At 43.6% G+C, this 24,750-nt stretch overlaps 1 protein-coding gene across 1 annotated transcript in view; it reads left to right on the forward strand.

Annotated features, from left to right (window-relative positions):
• The first annotated feature begins 20,069 nt into the window (after window positions 1–20,069).
• Window positions 20,070–24,750, forward strand: part of NTM (neurotrimin) — a 785,771-nt gene continuing 781,090 nt past the window's right edge. Inside the window, exon 1 of the mRNA XM_026678596.2 lies at window positions 20,070–20,186. Coding sequence (XP_026534381.2) covers window positions 20,105–20,186 — 82 coding nt within the window. The 5' untranslated portion in view covers window positions 20,070–20,104. The remainder of the gene's footprint in view (window positions 20,187–24,750) is intronic.

The following is a 24,750-nucleotide window of genomic DNA, read 5'->3' on the forward strand; positions in this document are numbered from 1 at the left end:
CACAGATACTGGTTTGCACTCTTCGCTAAGGATGACACGTGGAGAGAGCAGTTTAGATTGTAAGTTATCTGCACCCCCCAGATACTTAATACCGTTGAACATCTCTACAGCTGCATCTTTGATACTGAGTGAAGTATGATCATGCCAGCTCTTTCTAAAATCTAAAACCATATGTTCATTCATAGACATTTTCAAGTTGACTTCTAATCCACACTTTCATGCTTTTTTTTTTGTTGTTGTTCAATTACCAATCCTTTTGCAAGCTATTTTCTCCAAATCCAGTCAGGTTTGGTACATACTTTTCTTAATATGTTGACATTTGTTTCCATGCTGAAAGTGGCATGTAGACTAATAATAGGATCCCATCTCCATCCCGCTTCTAATTTACCCAATTCTGTTAATTTTAATGTTTTCAATGTTTTTATATTCTGGCTTCATTGTGTTTTAAGCTGCCCAGCATCACTTGGCAGTGAGATGGACGGTGTTTTACCTGTAATAAATAAATAAAGTAATATATGTTGGAAGGAACATTTTCTTCCCTAACCCAGTGCCCAGAGGTGATATTCAGCCAGTTCTGAACGGTTCTGGAGAACCGGTAGTGGAAATTTTGAGTAGTTTGGAGAACCAGCAAATCCCACCTCTGACTGGCCCCGCCTCCATCTATTCTCTGCCTCCTGAGTCCCAGCTGATCAGCTGAGTCTTCTTTTGTTGCTCTACACAGAAGAATGAAGCTGGAAATCAGATTAGTGGGGTGGGGAGGGAATGGGGATTTTGCAGTAACCTTTCCCCAGGAGTGGGGAAGGAATGGAGATTTTACAATACCCTTCCCCTGCCAGGTCCACCAAGCCAGCCCACCAAGCCACGCCATGCCCACTAAGCCACACCATGTCTACCAAGACACGCCCACAGAACCGGTAGTAAAAAAAATTGAATCCTACCACTGCCAGAGTCTATCTGACTATTTGAATTGTGAACAAGTCTCTCTCGAGACATAAATGAGACATAGAGCAATTATCAAATTGGACTAATGGTTACAGAAAATGTTTAGATTCATCTTGACCATTTGAACTCTTTGGGCTTATGGCTATTTCCATCACTTTGTAGATAAAATGTATTCCATGTATCTTGGAGGGTTTCGGGATGTGAAAATTTAACCTTGAAGCTGATGGCTACAGAAATTCTTCTTCTTTTTGTCCTCTACTTTGCCTTCCAGTCTTTCAGATATCAACAAATCCCTGAGTGCTTAATTTACTATCAGTTAAATTTTAATGGGAAACAAATCCTAGAAGTTCAGCATCACAGTTTCTCATTGCTGGGGGCTGTGTCTCTCCAGAGCTCCTAACATGGCATTCCACCGGGGTTCCTTCTTTGCAGAATAGACCATCTGGACTTCAATGGAGACTCAAGAGCAAATGGAACAATGGAGGCTCAAGAGCAAATGGAGCAATGGAGACCCAAGAGCAAGCATTAAAGATGGTGAGAGCCACTCCAACAAATCATCTCCACAGCCAAGGGGAGCAACCCAGCATCCTTTCTTGACATGATGTGATTGTGCTTGTCGTGCTCAGTTGTAATCACTCCACCAACAGAAATAAACTTACTGTGTTCACTTTTGGAAAAGTGCAAACCAGCAAGAAGGAGACTGGCCACACTGCAAATTAATCAGGATAGACACTGCTGGGAAAAGACCACAGGTGGGCTACAAGGTGACCTTATTAAAAATTAAGGGCAAGTGAAATGAGTTCTGCTAATTTTTATAGGCTGGACCTTATGGCTGTTACTTTTCCTAAGAATCAGCAACTAGAATTTAGGAAGGTCTATGACCACATTAAAGATCTGACTGGAATCCATCATCGATATCCTTTAATACACCTTCAGAATGATGTCCTGGCATTCCATAGGATGAGTCTGGATCTACAACTACCGTGTTTCTCACAAAATAAGGCCGGGCCTTATTTTATTTTTTGACCCCTGAAAAAATGGCTAGGCCGTCTTTTCGGGGGTGACTTAATTCCTCCCCCACCTAGGCGGCCCATACGCACGTACCTCGCCATGAGGCCACTTCTATCGGCAGACGAAAGCTCCCTTGAAGGCAGAGTCCTCAGCCACTTCAGGGCATGGTGTGGCTACCCGTGTCCCCTCGCCTTTAGGGCAGTCTCTTTCGTGCGATGGAAGCTCCCCAAATGCAGTCACCAGCCACTTGATCGGCCAGTAGAAGCGGCCTCAGGGGAGCGCACACACACACTCCCCTTGCCCTGAGGCCGCTTCTACCAGCCGATCGAAGTGGCTGGTGACTCCAACTGGGGAGCTTCCATCACCCGAAAGAGACTACCCTAAAGGCGAGAGGACACGGGCAGCCACGCCACGCCCTGAAGCAGCTGGGGACTCTCCCTTCAGGGAGCTTCTATCGGCTATCGGGGTATTCTAGCCTAGGCTACCTGCAGGGCACTCCTAAAGGCAGGTTTTCTCCCCATCCCCCCCATTTCTCTTCCCCTCGTGTAGTTCTAACAAACGATGTGAGAAATGGCAAGGAAAACGCATGGATTAAATAGGCCTAAATTTTGGGGGCGGGGCTTAATTTCACCTCATGCCTAGAAATCATGCTGGGCCTTCCTATTGGTGGAGGCTGTATTGTTGGAGAAACACAGTATTCCTCAGGTTTTACCCTGCCTTAAAACAAAATCCTATTTTATACTTTTGCAAATGAAATCATGCATGTGGGAAGCCGGCTTAAAAAAAATAAATAAATCACAAGACAATCCCAAACTCAATTTTCAAATTAAATCTCACTTTATCCCGACCAAATCCTGCTTAAGAACTCCTTAGCTTGGCTCATTTAAGTTTCACAAGTCTAATGTATTGACATGCACATATGTATATTTGGAATTTTCACAGGAAAACATGTTAGAGAATAGAGATCGTGTCTGTCATGAGCCAGGACTCATTGACTTCAAAGAAGAGGCTCCAGCAGATCCATACTACATAAGTCTAGAAGACACAAACAATAATCATCAGAGGCTGATCAAACATAAACATGACTTGAATAGTTGTAGCATCAGATGATAGTTACTTAAGACTTCTCAGCCCTTGCACTTGGTGACTGGAGCAAAAAGCAGAACAAAGATGTTCTGTGAGACTCCTTGTCAGGCAAGGGAGTAAAGATCCCTTGATTAAAGGCAGCTGGCTGCACCCTTTTTAAAGAGGCAATCCTAACCCATCATCTTTTGTTGGAATCAACCAACAAAAGTGATGTTTGTGTAGCATTGGCTATAAACGTCTGACCTCTGGACTGCTTGACAGTCCTGACCTGGCTTTTGGGACTTGAACTGGATTTTGACTATTCTTCTGTGTGCTTCTGCTAAAAGCAAAACCACTTAGGCGAGCTTCTTCTTCTTTTTTTTTTAGAGGCTCTGTTTTGGTTTGCATTCCTTGTCTGCTGTTATCTCCTTGACCTTGAATATACTACCAGTTTCCATAGCGACTGTGTGTGTGTGTGTGTGTGTGTGCAATTGGAACTAGAAGCAGGAGAATATTCACTCCCAATATGATTTTATAAAATTTTGCAAGATATCCCCAAACTGCCCCAATTGAGCTACTTCTGGAGTTCTCTCAGAAAAAAATACTGAGATTTCAGTCCAGTTGACTGAAGTTGAATAGAACCAGATAGAATCTACTTTATCCACTCCCTATCAAAGATTGAGCCAATCCGGGGAAATAAGTAAAGGAAAAATTGGTTGTAAAATCATATCAGCTATATGATTTTACAAACTGAACTCAGCCATCTAGCAGAATAACAATTTCTCCAACTAGCCAGACTTGACCATCATGCTCCTAGACAGAGCTCCCCACATCTGAAGATGGTTTCCATCTTATCTTTAGAAAATATATTATTGGCTGTCTCTTCCTGTCTTTTGATTTTTAACAGACTTTTTTGTCAATAGCTTTGTCCTTCCCTTTTTAAGATTTTTCCCCCTCAATCTTGTATTGATTTTAAATGATGTAAACTCCTCTGAATGAGCGATGAGCGTAAGAAGGGTCAGAGAGAAATTATCAATTAAAACAAAGAGTACATTTGTCTATTAAAAAAGTAAAGTTAAGTAAAACGCATATTCCTTTGTGGATAAATGAGTACACTAGACACTTTGGTAGCTCCAATCTTTAGCTGTAACCCTATCACCCTCCAGATTCACATGCTGGTAAATTCAGCCTACCTGTCATCCAACATCAAGTGTCACTCTTTGTCCCTTGCCTCAGGAGTCAGAGATATAGTTTAAGGCTCTTTCTCCTCTGGATGTCTGTAGAGTTGTAATTGCAGGAATGTTCCAATCCTGGATGGCAAACCTCAGATAAAGAATGTTTCCAAGCAAATGCAACTCAGGCAAACAAAGTCACTAATCTATGGATAAAGAAGGATTAGAGAGGGGAAGTAAACATATGTTAGACTTTAACTAGAGATAATTAATTGTATGGATTACTGTACTAAACAGTAACGAAAGTTAAGCAGTAACCAAAGTTAACCAATGATGGAGGATAATTAAAAATGTATATAAATAGAAGACTATACTCCAATAAAGATCATCATGATTCAGTTGTTCATGATCAAGCAACTCGACTGCCTCGTCATTACAACAGATGTCTGTGGAGATTCTCAGCCGTCCAGGTCATGGTTGTGCCAAAGTTGCTTTTTCTGGAGGCAAGTGGACTTTCTTGCTTTTTCTTTTGAAGACATTTTGCTCCTCATCCAGGAAGCTTCTTCAGCTCTGACAGGAGAGTGGGCAATGGAAGGATTTATATTCCTTGCAGGCAGCTGGTCTTTTGCATCCTTTTAGAGGGTCTTTGAAACACCTTCAAAGAAAAGAAGAAGAAAGTCCAGTGGCCTCCTGTAAAAGCATCTTTGGGACAACCATGACCTGGATGACTGAGAATCTCTACAGACTTTTAGTTATACAAACCCTTTGAATGGTGTGGGAGTAGGAACAGATTCCCAGAAAAAAATTGCAGACTAAAGAAACCAGGAGCACCAACTCAGGTGACCCTGAGGACACAGATCAACCTCCAAGTGCTTCAACGACCCTCTAAAAAGGATGCAAATGACCAGCTGTCTGCAAGAAATATAAATCCTTCCATTCCCCTCCATCCAGTCAGGGCTGAAGTAGCTTCTTGGATGAGAAGTGAAATGTCTTCAAAAGAAGAACAACAACAAGAAAGTTCAGTTGCCTCCAGAAAAAGCACCTTTGGGACATCCAAGAAGCTTCTTCAATTCTACCCAATATTCGAACCATTCTGATTGTTAGAATTGAAGGAGTTTCTTGGATGAAAAACAAAACAATTTCAAAAGGGTAAGGAAACCCAAGAAAGTCCAGTTGCCTTTTCGGACATTGATAGCTTTCAATTCCCGACCCCCAGAGGACAAAGGTGGCCTCGTCAAGTACAAAAGTTGCTTTGGTTGATGTATTTCCTACAATTACCTGCTCTCATCCCAATGGAGTGGAGGAGGGGGAATACTGGTAGGAGGTGACAGATGAATAATATGTTTTTGAAGGTATCTTGCAAAAGAAGCGCTGAAGTTGGAGCTTATGAATAACTTATAGGCTGCTCCACATCACCCCGTCGCTCCATTTGGGCTTATCTTTCTGATCAGCAGGAGGTGTAATTAAAAGAACAAAAAAAGTAGCATCTGTGTATGGTGAGGAAAGGGAAGTGGGTATCAGTGTGTGTAAGTGTGCACAGGAAAGAGAAAGCATTGCTATGCATCGCTGTGCAAGCGTCTCTCTGAGCCTTGGTATCTTTCTTTCACAGCCCGTCAACCTCTTCCCCACCTCCATCTTCGGTTTGTGTTCAACCCCGAGATGGATTTCAGGTTAGTTTAACAAATCCATTCCTGCATATCGGATGTCTCCTTTATTTTTTTTTCTTTACCTCAGGGGTTGGTAATCTGCATCCTGAGGGTTGCATGCTTCTCTTAAGCCTTTTATTTTTGGGGTGGGGAGTGGAACCCTCTGGAACCCTCTGAAGCTAGTCAAAAAGAGGGCTGTGAAAATATCTACAGACCCCTCACATCCTGGACATAAACTGTTTCAACTCCTACCCTCAAAACGACGCTATACAGAGCCCTGCACACCAGAACAACTAAACACAAGGAGAGTTTTTCCCTGAACGCCATCACTCTGCTAAACAAATAATTCCCTCAACACTGTCCAACTATTTACTAAGTCTGCATTACTATTACTATTAATCTTCTTATCATTCCTTATTGCCCATCCCCTCCCACTTGTGACTTTAGGACTCTAACTTTGTCGCTTGTATCCTAACGATTTTTATTGACTGTTTCCTAGTATGATTTGATTGTTTATTGTACCTTATGACTATTATTAAGTGTTGGACCTGATGATTCTTGACTCTTGACAAATGTATGTTTTCTTTTATGTACACTGAGAGCATAAGCACCAAGACAAATTCCTTGTGTGTCCAATAACACTTGGCCAATAAAGAATTCTATTCTATTCTATTCTATTCTATTCTATTCTATTCTATTCTATTCTATTCTATTCTTCCAATAAAAACAAGAGCATGGTTTATAGTAGGAAGGAGGCAAGAAGGTGAAATATTAAGCAGAAGAGAGGTTGAAACAGAAAAGGCTGGCGAAGCTCATGTTGTCAGGTTCAAGAATCCAGGAGCCAAGATAAAGTTCAAATGTACTTTGAGTTTATTACATGCTTCCTCTACACCAGCATCTGATCTGCTAACGATCAAGGCAATTTGGTGCTAGATGAGAATCAACTGAATTCATGGATGGCTGGACTTAGGTCTCTAAGAGTCATGGTGGCGCAGTGGTTTGAATACTGCAGACTACTTCTGCTGACTGCTAGAAGTTTGGCAGCTCAAATCTCACCAACTCAAGGTTGACTCAGCCTTCCATCCTTCCGAGGTGGATAAAATGAGGACCCAGATTATTGGGGGCAAGAGGCTGACTCTGTAAACCGCTTAGAGAGGGCTGTAAAGCACTGCGAAGCGGTATATAAGTCTGAGTGCTATTGCTGTTGTTCTTGTGAGAGCATAGTGATTCCAAACTAATGACTTTTGACCCCTTGGCTCAGCCTGGTCATTTCCTACACATGCAAGTACAGATAGTCCTTGACTTATAACCAGTTGCTTAGAGACTGGACAGTTAGGATGGACTATCCTGAGGGGAATCTCTGACTTGGATTTGAAGCTCTGATGATCAGCCCCATGCCCTTGGTCCTGTGACCACACTTTTGGCAATTGGGGCTGGCTCTCATTTATGACCATTTGCAGCATCCTATGCTCAGATGACCACATTGTACGATTGGTTTTACTTCTGTTTTTCTTGGCAAAACTGCATCATAGTAAACCTTGGGTTCGCTTAATGACTGCAGCATCCATTTCATGGCCATGGTGGTTGCTTTATGAGTGTGGTATTTGCTTAACAACCACTACAAAAAAGGCCACAAAATCAGGACTGTCCTTGACTTATGACCAGTTGCTTACCCAATTTACATCCATCACAACTTATAACAGTGGTGGTCACAACTTGAGAACTCTACTCTACGCTACTCTACTCTACTCTACTCTCTTCTCCTCTCTCCTTCCCCCCTCCCCTCTCCTTCCCCTCCTCTCCTTCCCCTCCCCTCTCCTCTCCTTCCCCTCCCCTCTCCTTCCCCTCCTCTCCTTCCCTCCCCTCCCTCCTCCCCTCCCCCTCCTTTCCTTCCCCTCTCCTCTCCTTCCCTCCCTCTCCTTCCCCCCCTCCCCTCTCCTTCCCTCCTCTCCTTCCCCTCCCCCTCCCTCCTCTCCTTCCCTTCCCTCCCTCTCCTTCCCCTCCCTCCCTCTTCCCTTCCTCTCCTTCCCCTCCCTCCCCGCTCCTTCCCTCCTTCCCCTCCTCTCCTTCCCCTCCCCTCCCCTCTCTTTCCCCTCCTCTCCTTCCCCTCCCCTCTCTTCTCCTTTCTGCTTCTCACTCTACTCTACTTTCTATTGTAATTCTAATCCTATTCCAATACAAAGCCATTGGAATACTATTACTAATCTTTTTTTGTAACCTGCACTGTTTTTGGGTGTTTGGTCATAGATGTTATAAATCTACAATATAAACTTGCCTTGCTGGAAAAATATGAATAGACGGTTGGGTTTGCCAACTCTTTCTCATATCTTTATTTGGATTTGGAGGCAGGCGGCATTTAATACCAACCTGCTACCACAAGCAGTGAGTTGACACATTGAGAGCCTGGCCAGGTGATGCTGAAACTGAAGCCGCAATCTTCCCCAGGTGCGAACAGCCAGAAGCCTCGTTGCCAACCAGGCAGGCAGTTGCTCTGATTGAGAATTTCTGTGTCAGGCACTTGCCAGGTTCCGCCCGCCTGATTGTTAATTAGAGAAGATGAGCTTTTGCTTCTGCTTGGTTGAAACCTCATATCTGGAAAAAGGAGACGCTCGGCTTGCTTCTGGGATAGATAGATAGATAGATAGATAGATAGATAGATAGATAGATAGATAGATAGATATGGGATAGATAGATAGATAGATAGATAGGTAGGTAGGTAGGTAGGTAGGTAGATAGATAGATAGATAGATAGATAGATAGATAGATAGATAGATGATGGATAGATAGATAGATAGATAGATAGATAGATATATGGGATAGATAGATAGATAGATAGATAGATAGATAGATAGATAGATAGGTAGATAGGTAGATAGATAGAGATAAGATAGATAGATAGATAAGATAGATAGATAGATAAGATCGATGGATAGATACATGATGGATGGATGGATGGATGGATAATAGATGATAGCTGGTAGGTAGATAGATGGATTAATGGTTAGTGATAGATAGATATAGATATAGATATAGATATAGATATATAGATAGAGATAGAGATAGAGATAGAGATAGAGATAGAGATAGAGAGATATAGATATATAGATATAGATATAGATATAGATATAGATAGATATAGATATAGATATATAGATACATAGCTATATTTATAGATAGATAGATGGATAGTAGATGATAGGTATGTGGATTGTTGGATGGATAGTAGATGATAGATAGATAGATAGATAGATAGATAGATAATAGATGATAGATAGATATCTTAAAGAGACCTTTTGCTGAGTGAGAGGTTGATCATTGATTTATTTATTTGCATTGATTGCAGGACATTTTTGTCATAAAATATCAACTTGGTCAAACAAGAGAAAGCAATTGCCCATTGAAAACCATATTGCATTTCTCTTGAAGCTAAATAGAACTTAAAGACAGGCAGCAAGGAAACACAGGCTGATTATCAAGGATCATCAAAACCGAAGGATGAAGAAATGAGCAGGAAAGCCTCAAAAGTATATGTCTTTGTGTTAGTATGATGCTTGTTGGCCCTTTGGTGTAGACCAGATCAGGAAACACATTCCATTGGAAGGCCAGAAGTGTAAATTTTGAGATAAGGGCTAGGAACAGAATCTGGCAGATCTGATCATGCTTTTCTTCCCTTCCCTCTTATAACCCAGAGTGTCAGGCACAAGTAACCAGGAATAGGAGTTGAGTTCAGAACACTAAGAGTTTACAACTTGCTATTTATGCGCAAGAATCTGATCTATTAATGGTCAAACCAAACTGGCACTAGATAAGGATCGGCAGAATTCATGAGGGGGGAAGCTGGGCTTGAGTTTCTTGTGGGAATGTAACAACTCCAAACTAATGACACATTTAACCCCACCCTCAAGCCCAGCCTGCTCATTTTCTACAGGGAGGACCAACCTGAATCTCTTCTTAATTATTACACCTCTTCCCAGGATATGAGGAACACTTATGTTCTCTTTGTTAACATAATGATTTCTGAATATTTGCCTCAAGGCCATATCCCTGGATCTCTACAATGGTTCTGCACTTGCGTTTATATTCTGCAGAGATATAATAGTTGTATGGATTCGTGGATAATATCTGTTTTTATGCATATTCATATGAGACAGGTTACTGTATATATGACAATATTTGTTTCCAAATGTCTTCTCTTTGGTGTTCCTCGTGTTTCTTACATGCAGCTCCCCCATCAGTGCCTTTATATCAGCAAAGCCATACCAGCCAGTGTGAGCAAAACAGATATTAAATGTTTATGGGGAGGCATTCCATTGAACACCACCTGCTGTTCAACATGAAAAGTTGATGTTCCACAAAGCTAAGAGCAGAAGGCTCCAAAAAGGAAATGTTCCAGCCACTGGATGATATTATTCATTTAGAAAAAGCATGGGGTGAATTAACAATCTGTGGCAGGAGTCCTTACATAAAGAGGCAATGAGCCATCACAGCAGTTGGTCACAATAGTGGAGCTACCATATCGGACTGTGAAGGATCCAGATGATCAATAGAATGCAAAAAAAAAAAAAAAAAGTACAGGCGTTGATGCCATCTAGTGGATGTCAAGAATTTTGCAGCCCAGGTACGGAGGTTCTATCAATGCATGCCTTTGGGGGAGCAGGCAATGGTCATTTCAGGTAGAAATTTGAACATGGTCTTCCAAATCTAGTGCGAGCAAGGGAACTTCACTTCCTCATGTCACATCTACCAAAAACAAAACTCCGAGGAAGATAGATTCCTCAAAGAATGTGTTTATTGGATACATCAGATCGGCATAGTTAGTGAAAACAATTATTTCTCTCCCCAGATGTCTCCGGTCACATTGTCCAATGAAAGTAACTGAGAGGCTGCTTGGTCATTCCTCTCCTCCTTCACTTGCCACCTATTGAGATGACCTTGGTTCCCACAAGAAAACTTTCTTTTTGACTGGTAGCCGGTCTATCTACTTCCCCCCTTCCCTTCTGCCTTTCAAAGTTCATGGCAACTATGAGGCAGGAAAAGATGGCATCAGCCAGGTTTGCTTCAGAGTTGACCCCTCACATGTCAGTCAACGGAGAGGCGTTGGCCAGGAGGCAATGGCCCAATGGTGATGCAACTGTTTCATCACACTGTTCAACAGGTAAGAATTGAAACAGGAAGCCTCCCAATTGAGTCTGGTCATAAGACTGTAAGAAGTAGAGGCAATGGGAAGACAGAGTCACATGTACTCCACTTGGTGTCTTCACTGGTTGCTAATATTTTCACCTTCTTGGTTGACTCAGAAAGGTGAGACAGTTAGGGATCGCATGCTGAATGAGATGATCCCATAATGTATGAATGATTTTGAGTTATAGGAAATTAGCCTTGTGCTATATAGGTAAGTCCTCAACCTACGATCACACCTGAGCCCAAAGTTGATGTTGCTAAGTGAGAAATGTGTTAAGTGAGCTTTGCCCCATTTTATAACTTTTCTCGCCGCATTTAACAGCTGCAGCTGTTAAATTGGTAGCATGGTCATTAAACAAATCTGGGTTCCCCATTGATTTTGTTTGTTGGAAAAGTTGCAAAAGGGGACCACGTGACTCTGGGACACTGCAACCATCACAAACAGTGCAACCATCAATTGTCAAGCATCCAAATATAAGTCACGTCACTGGCAGGGGGGGGGGTTGCAAAGGAAGTTGTAAGTGTGAAAAGTGGTCGTAAGACACTTTTTTTCCAGTGCTGTTGTAACTTAGAATGGTCACTAAAAGAATTAAATTGAGGACTATCTGTAATTTAGTGGAAATTTTTATCCTAGGTAAACCAGGTAGGAAATACACCCAGATAAGCTAATTCTACTTTATTGTAAGGCTACATTAATGGAATCTTGCAAGTACACACCTCTTATCATTTCTTTTTGCAACCTAACCCATTTAGGATGGGGTTCTTCCTAAGTTTTTCCCCCTCCCTGTTAGGCTCCTCCCCTGATCATCATCTTCTTTTAACGACCCCATAATCCCTTGCAGGGTAGAGTCTGGGCAAATGAATGGAGCTGAGTGATTACTGGCCGGATGCCCTTCCCGTTGCCAATGCAGAGTTATATTCAGCAGATATATTCTCATTGTCCCCAGAATATCTGCCTCTACCTAGGATCGAACCCACAGCCTCCTGATTGTGAGGTGAGAGCTCCACCTCTAGGCTACAGGAACCACAGGCTCCTCCCCTGATTGTTCCCTAGGAAACAACTGCTCCATCCCTCAAGGCCATTCCCACATACATTACAAAGTTAATAGATAACAAATGGTGTAACTAAATTTTAAACATTGATGAAAAACCCTTTTCTGGAAGTCTAAACCACCCAAGGGATAGGGCTTACTACTGAATTTACATGCAACAGATTGTCTAATGTCATTGTAGGGGAAAGAGGGACTGGCCTTGTGGAACAGAAGGGAGTTACTAAGACAACCATTAGATAAGAAGAGCGAATCCAGGGCAGGAATGTCAACACCTCAAAACAAGACCCTTTCAAGGCTTCACGAAGATGGAGGGAAAGAGAAAGCAATGCTCAGATTTCTGTTACTAACTTTATAATAAAAGGATTATTAGTACCTATTTTCCTGGAGGTTCCAACTGACTAAGGCACCAATATTAAGGATTATAACTATCCTTGCTTTGAAAATTATTCAGAAGTATCTCAGGCCTTTTGCAAATATAATACCTCCCTGTTATTTGTTAAACACGTGACTTTTGAAAAAAAAAAAGCTGTGGCTGCTTTAAGAAACCAGTTTAAAAATAGGATTCGTAAAGCATCTACAGCTTATTTTCAGGCTCGCAGAGGAGCCTGGAAAAAACAACAACAACAAAATCTGCTTTATTAACAGAGATAAGTTGTGTTTATACAAGCTTTGAAAGGTTTCTGAGTAATTTTCAAAAGGTACAAAGCTCCACAGAGAATATGCCCATAAAATACTATGTTCACAATAATCAGGAGAACAAGTGAAGAGAGATGCAGATTCAAAGAAAGGTATTCTTTAAAAATAAAAAATAAGGAACAGGGTTCAAGAATTCATTAGGAAAGGAATGTTTTTTTTAAAACATTATTGCCTAATTGCATGGGAGGAAAAAAAAGCATAAATAGTTTGGTCTGGGTCCATAAAAATGAGTGACTTAATTACCATTTGTTCCTGAAATGGCCCTGCAAAGTTTATAAACTACTAAAGGTTTTCCAGTCTCTGCAGTTATCTCAAAGTAAAACAAACAAACAAACAAACAAATAAACCTTAGGAAGCATTTGCAAATGAAATTCTCACCACCTGCAACCAAAGTGATTCAAGCCAAGGGGGGAAAACAACATTATTGCATTCCCTAAAACCGTGCTTCTTTATGTAGGATCAGCTGCTAAGGATGCTATGAACTGCATTTGAACTTCGAGCCCAACCTTTGTGAAGGAAATGACAGTCCCCTTTTCGCTCTCTAATTAGGCTCCCAGATGGGCGTCATTTATATAAAGTTGCAGACAGAGAGGAAGGCCTGGAATAAAGGGGTCCACTGTTATCTTCTGCCTTCAACCCCATTTGCATTCCTGTAGCAATCCTTGGGATTGCCATCCCGTACAGCAAAAGCCACGTTGGGTGATTTTAGCTTTCCTTGGTGCTAGAATAGGAATAGAATAGGAATGGAATGGAATAGAATAGCAATAACAATAACAATAGGAATGGAATAGGAATGGAATTGAGTCTATCATCTACACCTCTATAACTGTCTGGTTTGGTTCTGCAACCCAACAGGACAGAAAACAGACTTCAGAGAGTAATTAGGACTGCAGAAAAAAACAATTACTACCCACCTGCCTTCAGTCGAGGACCTGTATACTGCAGGAGTCAAAAAGAGGGCTGTGAAAATATTTACAGACCCCTCACATCCCGGACATAAACTGTTTCAACTCCTTCCCTCAGAACAACACTATAGAGCACTGCACACCAGAACAACTAGACATAAGAACAGTTTTTCCCCCGAACGTCATCACTCTGCTAAACAAATAATTCCCTCAACACGGTCCAACTATTTACAAAGTCTGCACTACTATTACTATTAACCTTCTCGTCACTCCTTATCAGCCATCCCCTCCCACTTGTGACTGTATGACTATAACTTTGTCACTTGTATCCTTACGATTTATATTGACTGTTTCCTAGTATGATTTGATTGCTTATTGTACCCTTTATTATTAAGTGTTCTGCCTTATGATTCTTGACTCTTGATGAATGTATCTTTTCTTTTATGTATACTGAGAGTATTTACACCAAGACAAATTCCATGTGTGTCCAATCACACTTGGCCAATAAAGTATTCTAGTATTCTAGTATAGAATAGGAATGGAATAAGAATGGAATGGAATAGGAATGGAATAGAATAGGAATAGAATAGAAATAGAATAGAAATAGAATAGAATAGAATAGGAATAGAATAGTTGGAAGGGACCCTTGGAGGTCTTCTAGTCCAACCCCCTGCTTAGGCAGGAAACCCTACACCATTTAAAACAAATGGTTGTCCAGTCTCTTCTTAAAAACTTCCAGTGTTGGAGCATTTACAACTTCTGGAGGCAAGTTGTTCCACTGATTAATTGTTTTCATTGTCAGGAAATTTCTCTTTAGTTCCAAGTTGTTTCTCTCCTTGATCAGTTTCCACCCATTGTTTCTTTGTCCTGCCCTCAGGGGCTTTGGAGAATAGCTTGACCCCCTTCTCCTCTCTGTGGCAGCCCCTCAAATATTGGAAGACTACTCTCATGTCTCCCCTGGTCCTTCTCTTCCCTAAACTAGCCAGGCCCAGTTCCTGCAGTCCCCTAATCATCCTGATTGCTCTTCTCTGCACTCTTTCCAGAATCTCAACATCTTTTTTTACATCACGGGGACCAAAATTTACATTGTGGTGACCAAAAGCTTCCTGGTTTACTTAAACGCCACCACTGCGGGTCCCAAGCTCGGATGAGAAAGGAAAGAGGGTAGGAGTCAGACTATGCAACAAGTCAGCCGAGGTTTCAACATTCGCATCATTGTGCATCAAAACTCTGAACGACGTTCGAGATGCACTGCAGACTGGATGAAATGGCAGGTGAAATGCCAAATGGCGGACCCCATAATAGGACAGGAATAACGCAAAGAACAAGAAGAGGCACGTAGTTCTCTTGCTCAGGTGTTGAGGGTTTTCAGTCTGCAGATAACAGGAAATTGCTCTGCTCCTGTGGGCGCTTGCAACCTGATTCTTGCAATATTTCACAAAGTTGGCAGTGCACAGTATAAGGAAGAGGGAACCATGTCAGAGCTATGCTTCCGTATGTTCTTGTTCTTCTGCTCGTGAATCACCTGTCAATCATGGGGAAGCTTTCATCAGCATAATTCATTCTCTCTCTCCCCCCTCTCTTTCTCTCCTTCCTTCCTTCCTTCCTTTCTTTTTTTTCTTTCCCCAAGGCTACCCAGCTGGCTTTCATGGTTAAGGTGGGACTATTTCCCCATCAGCATAATTCACACACACACACACTCTCTCTCTCCTTCCTTCCTTCCTTCCTTCCTTCCTTCCTTCCTTCCTTCCTTCCTTCCTTCCTTCCTTTTTTCTTTCTTTCTTTCTTTCTTTCTTTCTTTCTTTCTGTCTGTCTTTCTTTCTTTCTTTCTTTCTTTCTTTCTTTCTTTCTTTCTTTCTTTCTTTTCCTTTCTTTCTTTTCTTTCTTTTTCTTTCTTTCTTTCTTTCTTTCTTTTCTTTTCTTTTCTTTTCTTTTCTTTCTTTCTTTTCTTTCTTTCTTTTCTTTTCTTTTCTTTCTTTCTTTCTTTCTTTCTTTCTTTCTTTCTTTCTTTCTTTCTTTCTTTCTTTCTTTCTTTTTCCTTCCTTCCTTCCTTCCTTCCTTCCTTCCTTCCTTTCCTTTCCTTTCCTTTCCTTTCCTTTCCTTTCCTTTCCTTTCCTTTCCTTCCTTCCTTCCTTCCTTTCTTTCTTTTTCTTTCCCCAAGGCCACCTGGCTGGCTTTCATGGCTAAAGTTGGACTAGAATTCAGAGTCTCCCACTTTCTAGCCTGCCTTAATCACTAAACCTCTGCTTTTCCCTCTCCCTTTCCCTCTCTCCCTCCCCCCTCCCCCCTCTCATTTAAAATGGAAGCAAAGAAAGGACAGAAGTTTTGACTCTTGTGTCTGAAGAAGCTCCATGCCAGGCAGAAGTTCATGGGTAACAGTCGGAGTAATGAGATAGTTGCTGATATGGAAAGCAGCCACTTGACTTCTGCAGAGATCCCGAGATGCTGCATGGATGTCACATTCATATAGTAAAGATGGCACCTTTTAACCTACAGGATCCCTTTGGGAGTCCTTGGATGGAAAGAGGTACTTCTAGGCAGTGACTTTTTGTGACTTTCCCAGCCAGCTTCTAACAAGCAAAGTCAATGGGGGAAAGCCAGTTTCATGTATCAACTGCAATGATTTACTTTAAAACCATGCCCCCAAAAATAGGTTGCAGAATTGGGCGCCACTCATTTCACCAACTACCTTGTTTAGCAATGGAAATGTTGGTCCCAATTTGCCACTGTAAGTCGAGGACCACCTGTGTTACATGCATTATATTCTGCTTCATCGGTAGGTTCTAGACAGCTTGTAATCAGAATACCAGAACCAATGCAAATAGTTAAAACATCCAGGTAAAAAAAAAAGTGAAGAGTTGAACCAAAAAGCAGGATGAAAAGAAAATAGAAAGCTAGAAGTAGAAAATGGAAATGGAATAGAAAATCCTGTCAGAGTACCAACTGTGCTGCTTTCCTAAAACGTAGGGATCTTCTGCAGGTTTACTGCAGAGAAAGTCCTCTTCCTTATTCTAGGTTTTCCACCTCTAGATTTTCCTAGGGTTGAACACAGAAGATGGGCAGATTCTACTTGAAGAAGATACTTTGAGGTATGTCTTGAACTTCCAAGGTTTATTTATTTTTGTTGTTGTTATACAGTCGTTGTGTCCAACTCTTCATGACCCCATGGATCACAGGATGCCAAACCTCCTGTCTTCCACTGTCTCCCTCAGTCTGCCCAAACTCACAGCTGTTGCATCAATGACACTATCTAACCATCTCATCCTCTGTTGTCCTCTTCTCCTTTTGACTTCCATCTTTCTGGGGTCATTCTGGGGTCTTTCTGGGGGTCTGTGCTGTCCAAGGGGACTCTCAAGAGTCTGCTCCAACCCCACAGTTTGAAAGCATTAATTCTTTGGCACTTAGTCCTCCTTATGGTCCAAACTCTCACAGCCATAAGGTATTATATTACTGGAAAAACCATCGCTTTGGCTGTGCTGAGGTTGATCAGGAAATTACAAAAGAAGTTGTAGCAGGAGAGATTCAGTTCAGGACATCGGTGCCAAGAGAAAATGTGATGGTCAACTGCCAAGCCTAGTGCATGCATTTTGATTTTGAGCAAAGCTGCTTTGTCACCCTGATCTGTATGAATTATGCTTTTATATTTATAGAACCTCAGAGACCAGCTCTGGAAAATGGACTAGCCAAGCCATCCCTGGTGGGGAGGGCATGAGATGTTCCTTGTCTTATGACATGCATCAATTATTTGAATTCCATGCTTTTGAATACATCCTCATCTTCTTTGAATGACCCCATAATCTATTGTGGGATTGAGTCTGGGCAACTGAATGGAGCAAGCAGAGTAGTGTTTACTGGCCGGATGCCCTTCCTGTCATCAATGTGGAGTTTTGTTCAGCAGATATATTCTCATTGTGCCCAGAGAGAGAAATATCTGCCTCTACCTAGGCTTGAACTCACAGCCTCCTGATTGTGAGGTGAGGCAAGAGCTCTGCCTCTAGGCCACTGCACCATTCCTATGCTTTTGAATACATCATTTGGGTCATTTGACAATGACCCATGACATATCTTGATGGTTCCTACTTGGATGCCTAAGAAGCTGCTCACCTGGCATGATTTTGAAGTTTCAACAGGTGCATCACTCTTTCTGGTGGATTGAGATCATTTTTATTTTTTATTTTTTTGCCAATCATTATACCTTCCTAATCTGGATTCTAGGAAATGGAGTTGTCACACATCAGAAGGCAATCCAATCTGAAACACAAATGCAAGCCCCTGAAGATATACCCAGCCAGCCCATATGGGAAACACATAAGTTTGTGCAGAACTTAAGAGTTAAGAACAAGGAATACCATGGGTAGAAGTTGTGGGGATGGAAGAAATCCGATAGGAGCATCTACTTCTCAGGAGATGAAGAGTCCAGTTCAAAATTGAAATTTTACTGGAGTGAAGATCTACTCTGCCTGAGACATCTGCAGAGCTGGGTGGAAACTAAAATCAGAAGATGACGGTAGCAAGGCAGATGAACTTGACTACAGAGGACTGTTGGAGAACCTGCAAAGCCAGCCTAGGGACCAATCATGTGAGACAAGGTATATCCGTTTGGTTGCTAAGACTTGACACCAATTGGATGACAGATAATCCATCCAGTTGCAATACTAGAAGGACAATGCGATTTACAGAGCCAGGAAGTACTTCCTGGAATACATTAAAGTTGTATTATCCAACCTCACCAAAACCAGTGGATAGAAAGAGAGTCTCATTTCACCTCCAATCCAAAGAGCAGGATGTTCCTCTGGAGAGCTGGCAGCTGAAATTGGTGCCGTCCTGGGAGGAGATCAATAGACATGATTTTCAAAAAGAAAACAGTGAAGGTAAAATTGTTCAACGGAGGAATTCCACCAGTATTTCAGTTCCTGCTTTGAGACGCTTCCCAGCCTGGAGGGATTGTGGGGATAGAGGTAAACCAGAAAAGGGACTTTGGTAAGGAAGCGTGTGGTCTCTCTTAAGCTAAGAAAAAATACTAACAGAATCACAACTTTATTTTACTTATTATATTCATATGCCCGACAAATGCCAAGTGATTGGGAGGTCCTTGGTGCTCTCTGTTAGAGCACTGATGATATTACCTAGTTGGGTAATGAAACACACCTGCAAGAAAACTAGCAAGCTCAAAGAGAACAAAAGCTGCTTCTTCCTCCTTCCTCCCCTTCCCTTCTTCTTCTCCTTCTTCTTTGCTTCTTCCTCCTCCTCCTCCTCCTCCTTCCTCTTCCTCTTCTCCTCCTCCTTCTGCTTCCTCCTCCTCTTCCTCTTCTCCTCCTCCTGCTGCTCCCTCCTCCTCTTCCTCATGTTCATCTTCTCCTCTTCCTCTCTTCTTCTCTTCTCCTCCTTCTGCTTCCTCCTCCTCTTCCTCTCCTCCTCCTCCTCCTTCTGCTTCCTCCTCCTCTTCCTCTTCTTCTTCATGTTCATCTCCTCCTCCTCCTCCTCCTCCCCTTCCTGTTCCTTCTCCCTCCCACCTCCTTCTCCTCCCCTCCCCTTCTAGCACTGATGATGTTACCCAGCTGGGTCCCGAGAGGTCTTCAAGCAAACCACCCCCTCAGAGACTCCTCCAAGGGGTCCTCCTTTCAAACCCTCCCCTCCTCCCAGCTACAAACACCCTCCTTCACTGGGGCTTCCTTTTCACCCCCCCCCCAGGGCCAAGCACCCCAACCCCAACGAGAACCCCCTCCTCACCGTCCCCCACCCATCTCAGCCGCCCGAGAGTTGGGGCACAGCCAGCCTCACCCCCCCACTCCCCTCCCAAAAGCGCCCCCAACCCCACCGCCGCCGCTACGCCCCTTCTCGGGGTGGGGAAGGGGCGGCATGGGAGCCGGCGAGGTTGCCCGCGGGGGCTCCATCAAACCAGGCGGCGGCGAACCAATGAGTACGCGCGCCGCAGTGGAGGGCTGGCCGCGGCCGCGTCTCCTCCGGAGCGCGTCTGGGCTGCCAGACCATGAGAGACGGAGGCGGATTCCGGAGGAGCAGCGGGCGCGCGTGGCTGGCTGGCTCTCGGGCGCGCGTGGCGGAGCAAGCCGGGCTCGGGGACTCCCGCGTGGGACCTTCCCCTTGACTGACAGCACCCTCCCCACCCACCCACCCACCCACCCCCAACCCCAACCTCCCTCCCCTTCCCGTTTCAAAGCCCAAGGCATCAGCCTTCTCTTCTTACCATCCCACCCCAACCCCGCCCGCCCCACTCTCACTCCGGGCACCCAGCCTCCCACGGCATCCCTCCTCCCCCACCCCACCCTCTCCCTTCCCGGCCACCCCACGCGAGCCGGCAGGGGGAAAAGCAGCGGGGAAGCCCACCCACCCTCCCCGAGCTCGCCGCCGCCGCCCGCCGCCGCGAGGAGGCGAGAGAGCCCCAAACGCGACCGGCTTTCCCTCCAGGCTCCAGGATGTCTTGGCTTCTGGCAAAAATTAACCACCTTCTCTTTTGGGCGACCCTGGCCGGGATGGCGTCGGTCTTCCTCTTCCAAGGTACCGGGGTCTATCCACTGGTGGTGGGGGGCGGGCGGAGGGGGGTTGGGGGTGGAAGATGTGGTGTGGGGGTCGGGGGGGCCGCCGTCTTTCTCCACTCCTCTTTGGGTTCGCTTTCCCCCCCATATTTTTTAAAAAATGTCTTTGTTGTTGTTGTTTTTTAAATTTTCTTTCCCCTTCTTCTGCTTATTTTGGCTCGGGGGAGGATGCTCTGCCTGGGTACCAGAGGCGATGCCAGAGGAGGACTCGCGTTTCTCCCGTCTAGTTTCTCCGTCGGGGTTCTCGGGGAGCTGAGCGGAGCTGAGGCCAGCGCCGGCGGGACGGTGCGCGGCCGTGGGACTGGGGGGGGGAGGTGTGTGTATGTGTTTGTGTGTGTGTGTGTGTGTGTGTGTCAACACCCCCTCCTCCACTTCCCTCCTCCCTGCCCCCCCCTCGCCCGGGCCGGATGGGTTCCTAAGCCTCCCTCGACCTGGCCAAGATGTGCAGAGGCCTCTTCTTGCCTGCCGTCGGAAAGGGAGAAGGGGGGAGAAAACTTGGACCGCCGAAACTTCTGCTAGTTTGTTCGGGGAAGGCGAGGGCGGAGGCGGCTTGGGGCTGTGGGAGGCAGGGAGGGAGGGAGAGGAGACGGACAGGTGTGATTTACGGTCGCTTCTTCCTCCCCACCCCCTCCCGCCGTCTTGACTTTCGAGGCGATTGCAACGGGTGCTCAAGGCTCATCCTCCACCCCTCCCGACCTTCCCCCCTCCCCTCCGCCTGATAGAATAACCCGCGAATAACACCCGCGAATTGGGGCTTTGGGAAAGGAGGCGCTGAGCCTTGTTCCCAGCGTGTTGTGCGCAGCTGGGCTGTTTTTGGAGGGGTGGGTGGAGAATGAAGGGATCAAGCCCATCTTAAGCTCGGTTGGAATCAACGTTTCTCTGTCGAATCGATTGGCCCCAAGTAGTGGTGGGGGGAAGAGAGAAAGAAAGAGAGAAAGAGAGAGGGAGGGAGAGAGAGGGAGGGAAAGAGAGAGAAAGAAGGGGAGGGAGAGAAAGAAAGAGAGGCAGAGAGGGAGGGACAGAGGGAGAGAGAAAGAGAGGGAGGGAGAGGGAGAGAGGAAGGGGGGAGGGGGAGAGGGAAAGAGGGACAGAGAGACCTGGAGCCAGAGAGGGGATAGAAGAACATCCAATTCTTTCCTATCTTTGAGGAAAAGTGGAATTTAAATAAATAGCTGGATGAAAAAGTCTACCTATCTCCCCGCCTCGAACCTTCCCCCACTTCTTGTTTGCAGCTTTGAGTTCTCTCCAAGATTGCTCCTGTGCCCGAAAACATCCTGCCTGTTCCCGCCTCTGTCCCCTGCACACTTGTGAACGTGCACACCCAACCAACGTGCGAGACACACGGGTTTATCTTTCACAGGGGCACATCCCCTGTGCAGATCTCTGCTCTACTGCTGCCCTATAAATTTAAGGAAAGCACGAAAAGTTCTTGTATATAGATCCTAAAGAGGGAGGATGGGGGAGGGGAAAGAGGCTGGGTATTGACAAGCTGTCCATCTGTCTACCCTGATTAAACAAGGCCGCCTGACTTCTGGACTGGTGGGTGGTTGGGAGGGAGGGAGGAATCAAGGATAGACTGAAGAGCTTCCTCTCGGATGGTTTCTCCTGCTGCCAAGAGATTTTCACTTTTCGACTGGCATGAAGCCTGCCTAGACATTTGATTAAATACCCTACTTATGGCCATTCCTGACCCCGCCAACCCAGGTCAATGGACTTGATAAGCGTCTTCCTTTACTCCTTGAGGGGAACTGCAGAGTAACGGAGGAGAAAGATTGTAGGAAAAAAGCCGTGGGGGGATGTGCCTTACTTCGAAGCTGGAGGAAATGCGGAGTTGACCGCTTTTGCCACTTGTACAAACAGCTGGGGGTGGGATGGGGGCGTGGAAGGCAGAACCTGGCCTGTGCCAAGTTGGGCTGCCTTGTGCATTATTCTGAGGACTGAGGGGGAGGGGGCAATGGCTGGTGGTGGACCCATATGTTTCTGCTTCCATGCTGGTGAATGTGTCAACTTGTATTAGCTCTTGCGCAACCATCTGGAAATGTTGGCGCATGTTGTTTCCCCTCTTCTCCCTCTTCCCCGCCACCCCAGAAGTAAGGAGATGGCTCCAGCTTCCCTACAGATGTGCTGCTGTGGTGGTCCAGAATGGCTGTCCGATGCTGTGGTGGCCCCTTAGCTTTTGGTGGCTGCCCTGGAACTGTGGAGTTATGACATTGGAGGATGTGTACATTTGTTGCTTACCGAAGACTTGTCAGCTTTAGTGGCCGTTGAGCGAGGATTTTTTTTAATGGCTTGAATGTGGCAATAGATTTGTTATTGCTTTGGCTTTGGCCAAACTTTGGCTCATCAAAGTTGTCACCTGCTTTGGTATGTCAAGCCCGATGTGTAGATGCAGCCTTCTACCAAGCTGCCATATTTCCCAAACTCAAAAATGGTGATGCCATTCCAAAGTCAGTAGTCTTGTTTTACCTATCTTGTTGTTTTACCTATCTTGTTTTACTTCATGTTCCATGCCATATAAGCATCCTGGACTCCACAGTTGCTGAATGCTTTACACGTTAGGAGCCTCTTTTAATGGTCATCCTTCCTTCTTCCTTCCCTCCTCCCCCTTGGATTTACAGCAGTAGAAATACTCATATTAAAATAGAATGCTGTCATCTGTAGCTACAGCTGTGCTAATCCCTCCTTGCTACAAAATCTGACCTTAAGTAGCCCTCAAGGGTCTACTCAATCAGCCTTACTCTCCTCTGTAGCCAAGGATTTAATTCCTCAGCTATCTCCATTGTGATTGCATGTACTCAAGATCTTTCCAAAGAGACGAGTAGATCAGTATTTCTGAAGCCCTGTCAATTTTAAGATGTGTGGACTTCAGCTCCCAGAATTCCCCAGAATTCTGAGTGTTGAAGGCCACATGCCTAAAAGTTACCAAGTAGACTGGTTACTGATAGACTTTTTGCAACTAGTGATGATGTAATGTTTAAGATATTAGAGCTTGCTGAACTTACCAGGGCTTATGTCACTCTAAAAAATTAAGTTTCCCTTGAGCTGGGCTAAACTTTGGATGAAACCTGAATATTTTTTATTTTGTTTCCTTGGCAGTAATCCAGAAGTGATTTGCTATTACCTTCTGCTAATAGATATTATTTTAATTTCTCAATGTAATCAACAGCCTTGGAGTTTCCCATCCAGGCACTAACTAGGTATAACAATGCTTACTTGTTTGTTTGTTTTTGGTTTGGAGAAAGCTTAAAGTATAGTTTCTCCCTTTGGTGGGAGAAATCCTCTTAAAAAAAAAACCCTAAGGAAATTGCCATTACTGATCTCAATAAGGTTTGGAAAAAGTCTGGATTTTTTTGGGGAAAGGTGATATCTAATATTAAATGGTTGGCTTTGTAAGGAGAAGGACTGAAGTTCAATCTCCAGGCAAGAATAGGAGAGAAAAAAAATATTCTGTACCTCTAGACAGTCACTGCCAATCTGTTTGCATAGCAAGGATCAAGATGGACGTGTGGTTAGACCCCATGCATGACCTCAGCTATTAACATGTTTTGAAAACAATTAGGTTTGTTGAATACAAGCTTCATCCTTATCACCATCCAGTTGTAACTGTAGCAACTTTTGTTTTTACATCAATCACAGCTGATAAAGCATAGCTTCAATATCTTCTCCCCTTGTGCTATTCTATTTATTAATCAGTGAAATCGATTTTTCAGTTTATATCTCATTTGTGAAGACTGGATTTGTTTTGCATCTCAATTTGGGTTATACCTTGTGATGGTTCTACTTTTTTTAAAAAAAAATCTTTGGAATCTGTTATCTAGACATGAAATATCTGGATTATCTAAATATATAAACCAGGCAAGTATCAGGTGAACTTGTTAGAGCTATCCTTCATAGCAACTAAGTTTTTTTTTTCAAGCAACTGTAAAGTAGTTATTTGCACAATTGACTGGTGATGAACTATTACAAGAACATATTTCTATTTACTAAATTGCTTGGTTTTTTTAAATTTTTAATAAATTTTATTGAATAAACATTAAAAACAATTGGACACAGTGCGACTTTCTTGGCCATCACTTTGGCCATACGAGCTATAGTATAGAGATACACATAACAATTAATTTCCTTTTCCCCTTATGTTATTAGTATAGTGCTAGCTGCATATTATTTCTATTTACATTTATATACATTTATATACAATTATATACATATTTACAACCGTCTTTTATACTTATACATTCGTATCATCTCATATTTGTCTATTATATCCCATTCTCTTTGGTTTACAAAACTTTACCTTTCATTCCTATAAAGCATCAACCCTTTCTTTCTTTTTCCTTGACTCTAGCCATTGATACATTTTACTCCATATGTGGTGGAAATGTATAAAAACAAAAAAATACTGGTGGAAAATAAAGGTTTGGATAGAAGAAATGGTTAACCAGAAAATAGACCAGAAACATTCTTACTGGGAATTATTAATGAGAAATACAGTAAAAGGAACAAAATATTTAATGATACGTATGAAG

This window comes from Notechis scutatus, chromosome 7, assembly GCF_049901735.1.
Source record: "Notechis scutatus isolate UNSWTSFEM ecotype Mainland chromosome 7, rNotScu1.2, whole genome shotgun sequence".
NCBI lineage: Eukaryota > Metazoa > Chordata > Lepidosauria > Squamata > Elapidae > Notechis > Notechis scutatus.